The following is a 15,123-nucleotide window of genomic DNA, read 5'->3' on the forward strand; positions in this document are numbered from 1 at the left end:
CTGTCTGTCTAACATAGTAAGCAATATGTACAATGTACATATTATATAATGACTTTTAACTCGATGATAAATTTAGCTAAAGCATAATATTATAACTATTAACAAAATAAAACATTTGGCACATAATAATATACTAAATACACAACAGTAACTATAGAATGCTCTGCAATAAATTGATGTGAAATGGGCGGAATATGTTGACATTGTGATCATTGTTACAATGTAGCAGCTGCTGTCTTGGCCAGGGTCATCAGAAATATACTCACACGCAAAATAAATAGGTACTCCACTAGTGTATAGGTAAGGTTATATTTTATACGCCAGCAAAGTCATCATAACGTTTATATTTCAAACCTGTCATTATCTATGACCGTTTTATTTTAAGTACGAAACATTATTCCGAAACCCCACTTCTTATCTTTTATTCGGCTTTGTCTATTGCGAGCAGTTTTGTGAATATTTTTTTCTCGTTCTATATTCGACACCGCGTTTCCTGCCCTGCAAGTGTATTCACGTGCATGGTTTATTTGAAATGGGATGTCTCATTGAATGGATGTGCCTTTGTGCCTTTTCGACTGATGTTTGGAGGCATATTAATAAAGGTGTATTATCTTGTAAGCCGCGATAAACGGTCGTCGTGGGATCGTTTAGCAATGCGAGTACGAAGTTGATGATACAAAAAAATTGCATTGATATTTTTTGTAGTGTACTTAGAGTTGGAATGCTAAAGATGGATTCATATTTCTCATAAGTACCTTACAGACATTATTAAAACATATTTAACTGAATTCTATAATACGTTATATTTTGATAATTAATTTAGTAAAATATGTAGTATGTAACTTTTAGATACTTACTTGGTATGTATATTATAATGCTTTATTGCTAAATAAATATATTTTTATGCCTAATTTGTTTTGAACAATAAGCGTATACACTACAATGAAATCGGTAGCTACATCAATATATAAAAATATATATAAACTTCGGAAAACAAAGTCATAAACATATCCATAAAAGAACAATAATAGAGTTCTTAATTTAATAAATTGCATCCTACCCTAACAATAGTCAATCATCAAACAAAAATCCATGGTCCTCTAGGTTGTTCTTTTAGCAGTGCAATCATTAGACAATAAGCTAGCGGGGTACCTACTTGGCTCCCTCAGGGGTGGAGCCAATCATACCCTGCCCCTAAGTATTTATAGTCCACAATATAATACTGAGGTAACTTAATGACATTTTGTAGCATTGATTTATGACGGTTGACGCCTTTATATCACAAGGGCGCCGCAAAAAATGTTTACTGTGCCTACGTATTTTTCAGACAGTTCCTCATTATATAAACATTTCTAATATCTGTCATATCACATATTGTTATACAAAAAATAAAATAAATATTAACACTTCCATGTTTAAAAAAATATTTTAATGTTATTACTTTTAACAAGTGTAACTTGTATATAAGTACATAATGTATGTACTATAAATGTTAATATTACCATTAGTAAGTACATATAGTACCATTTAAATTGCATTTATTTCAATAATTACCACAAAATAAAAACTACACTGAGACCCCTAATTAAAATAAAAACAATCTTATATTTGGATTTCTAGAATTATTAATTCCATGGTAAGTACCAAAGACAACCAGTAGAAACCTGCTAGAATACGTATCTGTATAGTAGGTAGGCATAGCCTGTTTTTTTTTAAGTTTAAGACACAGCTTGAAGGGTTGGAGGGGCTCGACAACGACATTGTTTGTCAAGGGTGGGAGGTATACAAAATTTCGTGATTTAATCCAAATACCTATTAAAACACTAAATTTGAACTGTGTGTACTCTATAGTACTACATAGAAAGTTTTGTTAACAGTTAATATATTTCAATTGTTTTGATGACTAGTTTACACTCGGCTCAATGTTGTTAAATTGTAACTATATGACGTCACAGAAATGAGGAGCAGCCTCAAAATTGAGTTGTTGTCAAGGACAAAAATAATACAATTCGTATGATATTATGATACTAATTCACCAGATCTAAACCAAACAGTACTTATATTTGTAATCACATAACTAACTTTAAATTAAATATTGTAATTTACTAAAAGGTCGCATCCTGTACGACGTTCCTTGCGCAGTCTGCCGAGATCATTCATCAGGAAAACACTATGGGGTGTTCGCGTGTGATGGTTGCGCAGGATTCTTCAAGCGGTCTGTGAGAAGAGACAGAAGATACGCCTGTAAAGCTAGGAATCCCGGTGCCTGCCTGGTGGATAAAGCACATAGAAACCAATGTCGTGCGTGTCGATTAACTAAATGTATTGACGCTGGTATGAATAAGGACGGTAAGCATTATGTCGATAATAAATACTCTTTATTCAATTATATATATAACACTTGCTTTTTGTTTTATGTCTTTTCTCCATCATTGTGCACGGTGATGTTGTAGAAATAGCTAAATTCAACTTAAGTTTAACGATTGACATGACTAAAGATAATTGGATCAATAAAATTAAGTTTTTAAGACATCATTGACCTCATGGATGATTATGTTTACTACAGAAAAAAAAACTATTAGAAATTACCTATTTCTATCAGAAATAGTTTATATGGCGTGTTGATGCAATAGTAGGATAAGCATAATAAAGTGCTTTTTATTCCTTTGTTACAGCCGTGCAACATGAAAGAGGGCCCCGGAACTCGACCATTAGACGCCAAATGGCATTATTTCTTAAAGATCCATCTATACCGTCCTCAGATATAGGGTTACCTGTACCATCGGCTCTGGATCTCGCTATTCCAAAACATAACTTATTACCTCCACCCTCGATGTCCTTATTTCATAATCCGTACGCCTATAACAGAATCAGTCTGCCCATTCCTTCATCAATACCAGGCCCAGTAAAGATTCCATCACCACCGCCTGTTGTAACGTCGTTTTTGACTCCAGCGGACCCTGAAGCAATGTGTGAAGCAGCCGCGAGGCTTCTATTCATGAATGTAAAATGGGCCAAAAACGTACCGGCTTTTTCATCTTTATCATTATCTGACAGACTACTTCTTCTGGAAGAGTCTTGGAGAGATCTCTTTGTGATTGGATCAGCTCAATTCTTATATCCAATGAATTTGAACATACTACTAAATTCTAAGAGTTCTAGAATAGAGGCCAGAGATATAGAAAACTTTGAGAGAGCTCTTGGAGAAATAGCAAAACTACGTCCTGATAGCAATGAATTTGCGTGTCTCAGAGCAATAGTATTGTTCAAAACAAGTTTTAATGAAAAAAATGAGGGTGGCAGTCCGTCTCAAACTAGTTCAGATTATAAGAGATTACAAGATCTTCCTGCTGTTGCATCTTTACAGGATCATTCGCAAAGCGTTCTCAGCGAGGTAAGAGTTTTATCAAAGTATCTATATAGTTTACAATGTTATAGTGGTACTGATATAACTAGGTAATTCATGTAAATATATATGTACATGTATAGTATATTTCTCGAAATACCATCGTTAATTCTGCATTGGTCTTGTTTGTACATGGAATAATCATAATATAGATAATAGTTGATCTATGATATGTACTTAGTCGTGCATTTACACATTTGGTCTACAATTAGAACTACAAAAATATTTTTTATACACTTTCTGACCTTCATAACAAAATAAAAAAAAATGTTTTTTTACAGTATATCTTAAGATCTTACCCAATGGAAGTGACTCGTCTAAGTCTGCTGCTCCAACTTCAACCCATCATCAGAAGAGTATCAAGCACCACAATCGTCGAGTTGTTCTTCCGTGCCACGATAGGCGAAATTCCAATTGAGAGGATCATCGGGGATATGTACAGAACTGGGAAAGATACCGCTTAAAGTTGCAATTTTAGTTTTATATCGTAAATATCTTTCCAGTATTTTTTAACAGTGATATAATCAATATATTTTTATATTACTTATTTACATTTATAATAGTAGTGAATAATTGGAAATAATATAGCAAACCTTTAGATTGAAAGTAGAAGAAAAATATGTTACGTTTTTATGGTCAACTGAAAATAGGCCTACGGAAGTGTTCTACAAGAGGTACGTCTAGAAAAGTTACGGTTCGAATCTTTTGATTGATAAACAGTATGTAAAATTATTGTCTTAAAAAAATATATATTTATAATTTTTTATACAATCTTGAGTATTTACTTCCGAAGTATATTATAATACCTCCTTAATTACATTGTATTTATCTGTTATATTAATTAACAGATTTTTGTATAAAAAGTTTATAAGTTTAGGCCTATTTTTATGATGAATAATCTAGTCAAGAATAATTTTATCCTGACTATATGACTTTCACTTTATATTGCACAGATTCCCTAATTTTCTAATTACGGCAAGGAAGTCATCCGACATATAGGTAAGAGCTAAAATAACTAAACATTTTAAATGCATAGGTACATATCTAGCTTGGTTTATAAAAAATAGTGTTTTACAATTAACTATATATTCCTATCTTAAGTTCACTCATGCATTTGCGGCGGAAAATACATATGTACTTACGCCATATTTTTTTAAATACCAGTCATGAAAAAATACTCTAGTTTATATTTATCATTACGAAACTATTAAAGTTACATGAAAATACGACAATGTAAGTACTATAGAAAATAAATTGTATATAAATAATAATTATACGTACTGAGAGGTGATATTCTGTAAATAAAGCAATATTATTTAATACTAAAAAGTTTTATTTAAAAGTTTTTGTTCGAGTAGGGTTTTCAAATAATTTATTAATAAATGACTAATCAACAATTAATTGTATTTCGATTATTGTATAATTATCTATATTAACCAAAATGGACAATTCTTCTAGAAGAATTCGAATTCAATCATCCTTTCAGGGCCTGTTCAGGCGAGCAATTTACGTAAACTATACCTACATATAAATAAAATTGAAATGTCTGTTTGTAATATTGAATAAATATGGTACATACACCAAAATATCATTTTTTACAACTTACATCTGTCTGTCTATCAGTTTGTTTGTTCCGGCTAATCTCTGAAATGGCTGGACCGATTTTGACGGAACTATTTTTGGCAGGTAGGAGATGTAATAAGGAATAACTTAGGCTACTTTTATTTTAGAAAAATAAAGTTAAATTTCACGCGGACTAAATCGCGGGATCAGCTAGTATCATATATAAAATAGATAAGAAGAAAATGGCCCAGGTATGAGTAAACATTTAATATCTTCATTTAATAGTCCTTGTTCACATAGGTCTACTTAATCAGATCCACTGCGGTAATAGCGCCTAATCTACGTTCAAGTTCAAAATCTATTTTTAATTTCTTTTTATTTATTTAGTTCTCTATTTCAGACATTCGTTACGTTTAATAATAATAGCGCCTCAATTATGTTGAAAACAGGTCTATTACCTATTACCTTAGGATTGTAATAAAAGTAAAAAGCACCCCAGGATTTATAGATATACGATCGTTAAATAAGAGATCGAATTATTAAAGATATACATTTATTATATATATTTACTCGCTCATCCCTATATAAGAAGCTATCGCCTCTGCCGATCCTGTGCTGATATTCTGTATCACGTATGAAATTATTTTATTTAAATAACTGTATTGACAATAAAAACGCTTACGCACAAGTACACACTGTAACAGTCAGTAAGAGTTAGAGTCAATTAGAAATCACAGAATATGGAGGTATTATATCTTTAGTACTCCGAAATGTTGAAGCAAGAAGGGTACCGCGCGCGTCACTTTAAGACTTCATGTCATATCCGTAGAACTGTTCATGTGTATAGGCAATAGTCGCTTATTACTACATTGGGTGAGCCGTTAGTTTGTATGCCATTCCAATTACATAAAAATAATTAGTACACTATAGTAAATATATTACACGACTTTTAAGAATTATGGATGATAAGTAATTACGACTCCCCATGAGTACCCGTCACTCCAGGGTTCTTGCAGGTGAGTAGGTGCATACTTGAGTATGAGTGTCAGGATACGTACATAACCTAGGAGTATATTCAGCTCTCGGTTATGAAGAGGTGGGAATTCTCGCGCGAACAAATATTTGTTATCAAAAATATGACTATTTGTATTGACCTGGCTGTTTTCTATGAAAGTATACATAAAAAATAAATTTATGTAGGTACCTATTCATATCTGTAGTTTAGTATCCATTAGATATCTATATGTATCCATCCAGCTCTGCTTAGCTTGGCACAGATAAATGGCTGTGTAAACGACACGGCATTCTGAGCAATTATATTTTTAATATACTATATATATAGTGTCTAAATTATTGTATATACTTATACCTACTTATAGAACTCCAACCGCTTTTTATTACTCAGACATGAATAACTAATAATAAAAAACATGTATTTATAAATTAAATCGCTCTCATTTGACACGAAAAGCTGCACGCAGATCATAACCCAATTGTAATGCACACAATTCGCGTTGTAATTATTAGGGATGGTACCCTCGTGTCACTACGTCATTGACAAACAAACCAAGTGCGGACGTCACTAAGTTTGGCCCGACATGTGTGCTCTACGTCTATATTGTGTCTAAATCCCCGATTAATCTCCAACTTTTATGAGCTTTTGTTCACTCCCTTTTAAGATATTTTTTGCCTCGGTCTGATATTTTAACAATGTCACCATTGAATCCATTTAATATTGCACTTTTTGTGCTTGTAGTCAAGGTCCACATTTCGTTGCTAAAACAAATTAGATATATTCGACTATTTTTACCCTTAAAGGAATAATAATAGAATTGAATTTAAAATGCTGCAGTGCAGCGCTGCGGCAGAGCGTATTAACTTCTAGAGTTTATAGTCTTTCGGCCGCGTCAATTTGTGTATTGTCATTTTCATATAATAGCCATGCCATCCCCACGGGTTTATTGGTTGAAACCCGATGACAGTTACTACGTATTTATGATAGATATTCGGGTTCCTCTCGAACACGTGCGTTATCGCTTCAGTGGGAGAGAGATGGCAAAGGGAATTATATTTGTAGAAAGGTCTACTTAGCGAAATATTGCTCGATTATTGAGTGAATTTAATGATGTATAATAGGGTAGGTCCATTATAATAGTGTCATGTCGCGGGACCCGGCTACGTGATTGCATTACTGAATGTGACTTATTGTAACGGGATGATGCGCCTGTAAATAACTTGACAGTTTCTGTAAGAGCTCACAAAAAATATTTGTGATTATTATTGCTTAAATATAAAATTTATAGACTAGGTAGGCCTACGAATTCGTCCGCGTGGAATAGACGACGAATGACTTATTTCCATACAAACTTTCTTGCTCTTTTTTATTTTACTCATTTAACGGTATTCATATATTATATTTTTAAAAAATATGAATGTGATATTTATTTATATTTAATCAACAGTTTAAAACATAAGTTTCAAGCTTCGATATTGCCATACAACCTTTCATCTTCCCCTTCAATTGGTACACACGTCTGCAATCTGCAACGGTTGCGTTGGCGGGGCACCAGTGGAGGATGATAAAATGAACATGAAGTTAAGTCTGTTAGCTTATCTTGGCAAACAGCAATTTACCACAATGGTTTCCAGGGGAATCAACGAGGAGGTCAGCAATATACCTACGACTAGCATGCGCCTTCCGGTTGACCTCCCTGTAGTTCCAAGGAAACCATCGTGGCTGACCTGAACTTTTAGCTCATATTATAAACCTCCACTGATGGCCCGCTAGCATATAGCACAGGATAGGATCTTCCAGGTAAAAGAGGAAGGTGCTTGCTCGGAGCTCTATGAAATAATAGCTGGTGTGTCTCAGGGATCTGTGCTGGGACCATACCTATACATATTATTCACAGCTGATCTGCCGATGACTGACAATGTCATAACAGCTACATACGCTGATGATACAGCTATTCTAGCAAGCCACCCTAAGCCCGAGATAGCTACTGCGATATTGCAAACCCAACTGGACAAAATAGACGAATGGCTAAAGAAATGGAGAATTAAGGCTGGCTCCACTAAATCCTTTCAAATCACCTTCACTCTCCGAAAGGGTAATTGTCCACCAGTTGCCTTAGCTAATCAAACTTTGCATCATGTTGATTCTGTCAGATACTTGTATCTTCATTTGGATCGGAGGCTCACCTGGAGAACCCAACATCAGATGAAACCAACATCAGATTCAGGAATTTGTATTGGCTCTTGGGTAGAAAACTAACCTCTCAGTAGAGAATAAATTACTTGTCTATAAGGTAGCCATCAAACCAATTTGGACCTATGGCATACAACTGTGGGGAAGTGCTAGTAGCTCCAACATTGAAATTCTCCAACGGTCCCAGAACGTTATCTTGAAGACCATTCTTAAGCCATGGTTTATAACCAACTCGGAGATCCATAATTTCTCGAATTTACCTACAGTACGAGAGGAGGTTGCTAGCACAAGCTTAAAATACAAGGCTCGGCTGAGTGTCCACCCTAATGAGCTAGCCCAGAGGTTACTCATTAACAACCCCCCAAAACGTCTGAAAAGGAAACATATACTGGAGTTGGACAAAGTGTACTCCGGGTCTTGAAATCTAATCAAAGCGCCGGAGGAATCTATTAAATAAAAAGTCGTGCACTCACTGGACTGTAGACTTACAAAGTAATTTACCAACCAATCCCATTATAGTACAATTACTAATTGATAATTATATATATACAAAGAACAGAAAAAAAAGCATATAGCACAGGCAGGTGCACCAAACCATTATCATTCGTATAAAAGCTTTCGCCTCAGTGTATGCGGAAATCTATTTTTTTACACAAAACTCTTAACGTATTCGCCATGATGTGCTGAAAGTCTTTTTTCAGTTGGCACTGATGCTCATGAGTGAGTAAACAATCACTACGTTTCTTATTAAATTATCATGACACAGCAAAGGTATAATAATCATTAAACTATGGTTTACAAAAATTATCTATTCAAAAGGACGATAAAAGAAGGGGAGAGAGAATAATTAATAATAAGGTGTGATGTCTCTATCAGCAATATACTATGTCAGGCAGCGGTCCTCTCTCGAAACAATTGTATTTAACTCCTAGTGAATTCGTCAAGATGGGCTCGATGTCCTGATTTCAAGATCTTGCTAACATCCACCATTGATGCCCCACCACCCCAACAGCAAATAACGTTAGGTGGATGTGGATATACGAATCCATATTTATTAGTTAAAAAAATCAGGTCAAGGCACGCAGCGCCCTCTAGGTACACTTGACAATATGATGTGATGAAAGAATACAGTAGCGTCATCTAGGAATTTTTTAAGTAACAAAATAGTTAAATAACAACTCCAATAAGCACAACGGAGATTTTAATAACCATAATTTCCTTATGGGTTATAGAAAAATATAAAAACTGCCTTAAATATTATTTCGGATGTTTAAATTATATATGATGATGTTCAAATATAATGTATACCTACATAATAGTTTATAATAATTGTCGTTTTGTAGTTTTGAATTACCATTTTGTAAAATACGGTTTACTTTTTCTAGAAACAATTTAATCAGTATAAACTTTTTGATGATTTTTTCTACAACTATATTGAAGGTCATTTTACACACCCATATAATTTATTGATAGATTATAAAATGATAATGGAATTGTGTAACTGTGCTGGTAGGTGTGCCGATAGGTTTACACTGGCAGGCCATACTGCAGCTCAGTTCGCCCATCCAATAGGAATTTATCACGACTGTTTTGCAGTGTGATGGTATGGTGGTCTTTTTGGCATAGTACTTTGACAATAGTTTAATCTGTATACCTATTATGATACTTTTTAGTATATTATATAAGAATGCCTTTTGAGGTAAAGGAATTTTAAGAAGTATTTTTAAAGACCGATTACGTTATTATTGTAGTAAAGATGTAAGATGTGTACAATCAATTATATGAATATAACAACCATAACTTTTTAAATGTAATAAAAATTATATAACTGTGATACTACTGCGGGTCTAGCATTCCTTTTGTAAAATCAATAGTACGTGCATTCTTAATAATTCGCCATTGGCAAAATAGATGGCGTTAGGTAGTAATGGCCTAGAAAATATAAGCGCATTGGGAAAGTGGAGTGTAGAGACTTCGTTTATGGTAGAGACGCACGTGTTTATTTAACTTTTTGAGAATGTGTGACCCAGACGTATTACGTATGTGTGCGTAGTGCGCAACCCGCAAAGTAGCTGTCAAAAACCATTTGAATGGTTGGAAACCGAGTGCGAATTTCCAGAAAATGTTATCGAGAAATTAATTTGTTAGGCTAGAGTTATGTATGCCCATACGAAATCGTATGAAGATATATTATCTTGTTGTATAACAAGAAGTACTTACGTATACAATAGACACCATGATGCAGTGTCATCCGCCGTTGGAATTAGAGGAATTGCCAAAAGAAGACGAAGAAAGATTAGAAAAACTGTTTTCTAAATTAGACAACGATGGAAATGGCAAGATTGACATCCACGACCTGTCCGTCGCACTCAAGGAGCTGGCTCCTCATATTAATCGAAGCTATGCAGAGGTTAGAATTCCTTTCGTAATTACCCAAATCTAACGGTAGTTTTACCTAATATTTGCAGCGTCAGCACGTGCTATTGTCATAATTGGTAATTTAAAGAAAATCAAATTTGGAACAGATAGTTAGGCAAAACCGTACCCAGGAAATTTAAATTCTGTATAATCAAAACAGTAAATTACTACTAAATAATAGAGTAAAATTATGTTCTATTTTCAATTTTTTAAATTAATTAAAAATATACTTTAAATTTGGTTAATTGTTGATTGTATTTTTTAATTTCTAATTTAAAGTTTACCATATCCAGCAAATGTTAAATGCAATTTTAAAAATATTGAATAGTTCTATTATTTTAAAATCAGTATTGCATGAAGGAATTTTTGCTATCTATTTGTTAATTATAAAATACCATTGCTAGAGACCAGGCATATAACTGTATAAATAAATTACAGCTCTATGTAAAGAATTTACCGTTGGGGTAAACATTGAAAGAGATTTAAAATCTCTTATTCCATCATGAGCTCTTAAAATGAAGTTTCTCAAGTGGCGTTACATAAAAAATTTTCATAGAATTTATAGGATAGGATTTTAATTTTTTTATATAATTTTGTAAAAGAACGGACTAATTAAATTAATATTAAGTAAGAACTAAAATAATTGGCATCATGTGAGATGGTATGTCTAATGTACTGGTAGGTATCATGTCAAGCATAGTCAAAATAATATACCAACATAGATGTACCACAGTTCTTGGGTCTAGTATTTTGCTGGCAATTAGTGGCCATAAATAGAAACCATAGTTCTTAGTGAATTTGCCTTGATTGACAAAATGACCTGACTTAATTTTCTTTAAATTATCATGTATGGGTGTACAGACAGGCAGTGTACTACATCTTATTCATTAATTATATACAAATATATAGAGTCTACAGTGTCTTAAAGTTGACCGATAACTAATATTGAAGTATTAGTGAGAGTTTGTATGGACTTGTATATGTGACTATGAATCGGGCTGATTTACTTAGTTCAGTGTGTATGTTATATGAAGTGTCATATTATAGAATATGGAAAATCATCTTTGTTCCTTGAGGCAATATTCTTAGAGCCACTACAGACCTACTAACATATTTACTGATCTATATGATAGTCATTACTTTTATAATTCATTGTTGCTGTATTCCATCAGCAGCATCAGCAGCATGGGCTATTGGTTTATTAGTCATCCCACCAATATAAAAATATCCATAGATAATAATAATTATTAGATGTATTTATTTAAAATTTGAGTTGAAAGTATTGCTTAATATAATGGAAGTATTACTAAAACTTTAGATACCAAATATATTTATAGTACTTATTTATGTAGAAAGTGTTTATATTTATATATGACAATATTCTAATACACAAGGAAAATGTAAGTTATAATTTATTATACCAAACTTGTAAATTATATACTTACATATGCTATATTGGACATTTCAATGTGACTCCGCTTACCTCACTAAGCTAAACTAAACAAGCCCTAATTCTAACTATGAAACCATAATTCTAATAGTTTAGTTGTATATATAATATGACCCATGTTAGTTCAGTTATAAATTTATTCTATTATAGTTTAGACAAATTAGTTTTTCATTGATACATATTCAGAAATTTAAATTTAGAATTGGATGTAGAGATAATTTTTAAAATTGTAAGTACTCTTATACTATTTCATGTGTAGGTTATGTTCATAATATTCATTTTATTCCTAATAAATCAATTTTTACTTTGATAAACTTAATATAAAACCCATTTGTGAATAATCTCAATTTTAAATAATGCTAATTACAATCAATACAAATTATCACAATAAGAGGAAATAGCGTTTTAAGTAAATAAAAAACCAATAAAAAACTAAAAAGAACCAATTTCAAGTTGGTAATAATTATATAAAAAATCAAATATGTTAAATATATATTAAATGTATAATATATATTATTGTGGCTTATATTCTAACAATGGAACTGAATCTGTAATAAATAAGTAAATTGATATGCAAATGTCACAATTTAAATTGGTCTTCAATATAGACAAAATATTTATGTTATATCTATTATTATATTTAAATTAGTGTATGATGAATTTTTGTCTATATTCTTTTTTAGCAAATTTACTACGAATCTAATAAACCTAAATATAGAAACTACGGGAGAATATACCAGGACTGCGCTTCCAGATATATGTAGTTACGCGCGCAAATTCTCTTTTATCTCGAGTTGACGACAGCACATTGAATTAATTAGGCATTTAGACTGTGTATCGTACATTGAGCGATTCCGAAACGACTTTCTTTTAATTATATTTTTAGAATCTGGGTTAGAACAATAATTATTACTTTTAGAATATTAGTATACTACATACTATTATTATTAGACTTGAAATAGATTTGGTTCAAAATATCTTTCATTTTTGGTTCTTATTGTCAATAATAATATTTATGTCAAAACATGAAAACAACATCAACGTTTTACCGTTTTGGAATATATGTAGATTTAAGAAAAGTCTGTCCACGCTATAAAACTTCAGCGTAGGTATTCTTCAGTATTCGTTCTATCTGTATTCAGGGACCTTGCGTGTCCCCTCACCCAAGAGCGATGGTAATACAATCATAATTTTGCAGTAAATATTTACGTTCCACTCTACTCGGCTTAGTCTATCTAGTGTTAGAATAAATGTATAGGTATTTTTTCTTTAATTTGAAAAGTTATTCCAATATCTTGAACGTGTAAAATGTATATACGTACAAATAAGCTAAATAGAGATCCTTTTCTTTTGTGAAAAATTGGTATTTAGTGACGTGTAATTTTAAAACAGAAATAAAAGCATTCAGTGGCCAAATGATACATAAAAAAAATAAGGTTATTTGTTCAACTGTCATATTTTTCAAAGAGCATACTGGCTTAGTGGGGCACTACGACATGAACCTTAATGTCGAGAGATAGAATCTGGTCGATTGTAAAAAAATCTTTGTGTGTCTATTTATACTTCTGACTGACGCCAGAGATGGAAAAACCGATAAACCAAAAATATTCCAAAAGCCGGCTGCCAAGTTGAATTAAAATATAAGTATACCCAATGAAATGCAGGCATGTTTAAAGTTTCATTTGTCTTTGTCGACAATTGACAGTGCTTCTGACTACTCCATCTGGGTTAATAGTCCGGAAGGTATATTATTATTTTCGCAATTCCGAATGGTTTTTGCCAATATTACCTATGAAATTAGTTTCATCCCGTATTGTAACAATACTTGTTTTTTCGTTTAAATTTTCTTTTTAATAAACGAAATCTTTTAATATTTTCATATCAATAATTGCATTACTTATTCAAGGCATTTCCTGTACACTCCAAATATGTACTTATTGTGTATAAATATATATATATATAATAGAAACGTCACGCAGTTTCAAACTTTCAGTCATTCATACTAATTTATCTGACAAATGAGGTATTTTGTATATCTGCTTGTATGACTTGAGTACTCATTCATCTTATTGACATCAACGAAATCTTGTTGATAACTTATATATAACTTATAGATACTCTTTTTACATAAATATCATAGTAGGGAGTTCTATTATGCATAATTTTCCGAACATTATTATCTATTTTTGTTCTTTATCGTAAATATGACATTATACTTTTTTACAGCAGCTATCTCACCTCCTTATTCTCTGTCTCGTATGAGTACTCTCAGTATTAAAACTTGAAGGTTATGACTAAAACAGTTACCTTACCAAAATTGCTGAATTGTAAAGCTCATATTGACTTCTCTAAAAGCGTCGTGACCCAGAGATTTGCTACCCTGACCTAATGACCGCATAGATCGTGAATTTTGATCTAGCCGACACTAAAAATACTCTCAGGTGACGGAAATACACATATCAGACCAAATTATTTTGAGACGGTGGTAGTTTTATCCTCTGCCACGTTAAATATAGTTGTTAATGTCTGACTGTCGCATCTGTTATTAAAGGCGTAAAGATATATTTTATTATTTTTAATTCTGCCCCCTGCATATTAATACAATTGAATTAAGAGTTTTAATTAATTGAAGCTGTTGGCACTGGGCCCAGTCTATTGATCTCGTGTGATACTTCGCGTGAAGATAGCCAGATCTACACGTACAAAGTGTGTAGTTGGGGTATTATAATTATGCATAGAACAATTCGCTTGTTTCCATTAGCACAGTCTGTTACATTACAGTGTGTGAGATGCACAATTAATATTTCCTGCACCAATGAATTCGCTTACTGGAAATGGTTAACAGTTAGGTATCTACCGTGTAGTTCTATGTGACTAGATTTCGCAAGTGGTTTCGCCTGTTAAGAACTCGTAACGTGATGTACATGCCAATGCTTCTCGATTACTTTGCTTTTATTTTTTCTATGAACTCATATTTGGTGTACGTTACGATGACTAATTTAATTCTGTATGCCTTACATTAAAAGGTTGGGATTGTTAACTATATATAGGATATATTACAGCATGCAGGATATTTAG

The 15,123-nt window shown here is 32.5% G+C and overlaps 2 protein-coding genes across 2 annotated transcripts in view; both read left to right on the forward strand.

The window, feature by feature from the left end:
• Positions 1–2,099: 2,099 nt before the first annotated feature.
• LOC131849268 (nuclear receptor subfamily 2 group E member 1) lies at positions 2,100–4,007 on the forward strand (the record flags this gene model as incomplete). The annotated part of the gene is made up of 3 exons (XM_059199302.1): positions 2,100–2,349; positions 2,676–3,394; positions 3,688–4,007. Coding segments are annotated over 3 exons (1,152 nt in total), but the record flags the coding sequence as incomplete, so codon positions are not given.
• A 6,166-nt stretch (positions 4,008–10,173) lies between these two features.
• Positions 10,174–15,123, forward strand: part of LOC131849265 (calcium-binding mitochondrial carrier protein SCaMC-2) — a 72,222-nt gene continuing 67,272 nt past the window's right edge. The window contains exon 1 of the mRNA XM_059199298.1: positions 10,174–10,587. Within this exon, the coding sequence (XP_059055281.1) occupies positions 10,414–10,587 (174 nt within the window). The 5' untranslated portion in view covers positions 10,174–10,413. The remainder of the gene's footprint in view (positions 10,588–15,123) is intronic.

Source organism: Achroia grisella, unplaced genomic scaffold (genome assembly GCF_030625045.1).
Source record: "Achroia grisella isolate CSIRO2021 unplaced genomic scaffold, CSIRO_AGI_Agris_v1 utg640, whole genome shotgun sequence".
In the NCBI taxonomy this organism is placed as follows: Eukaryota; Metazoa; Arthropoda; class Insecta; order Lepidoptera; family Pyralidae; genus Achroia; species Achroia grisella.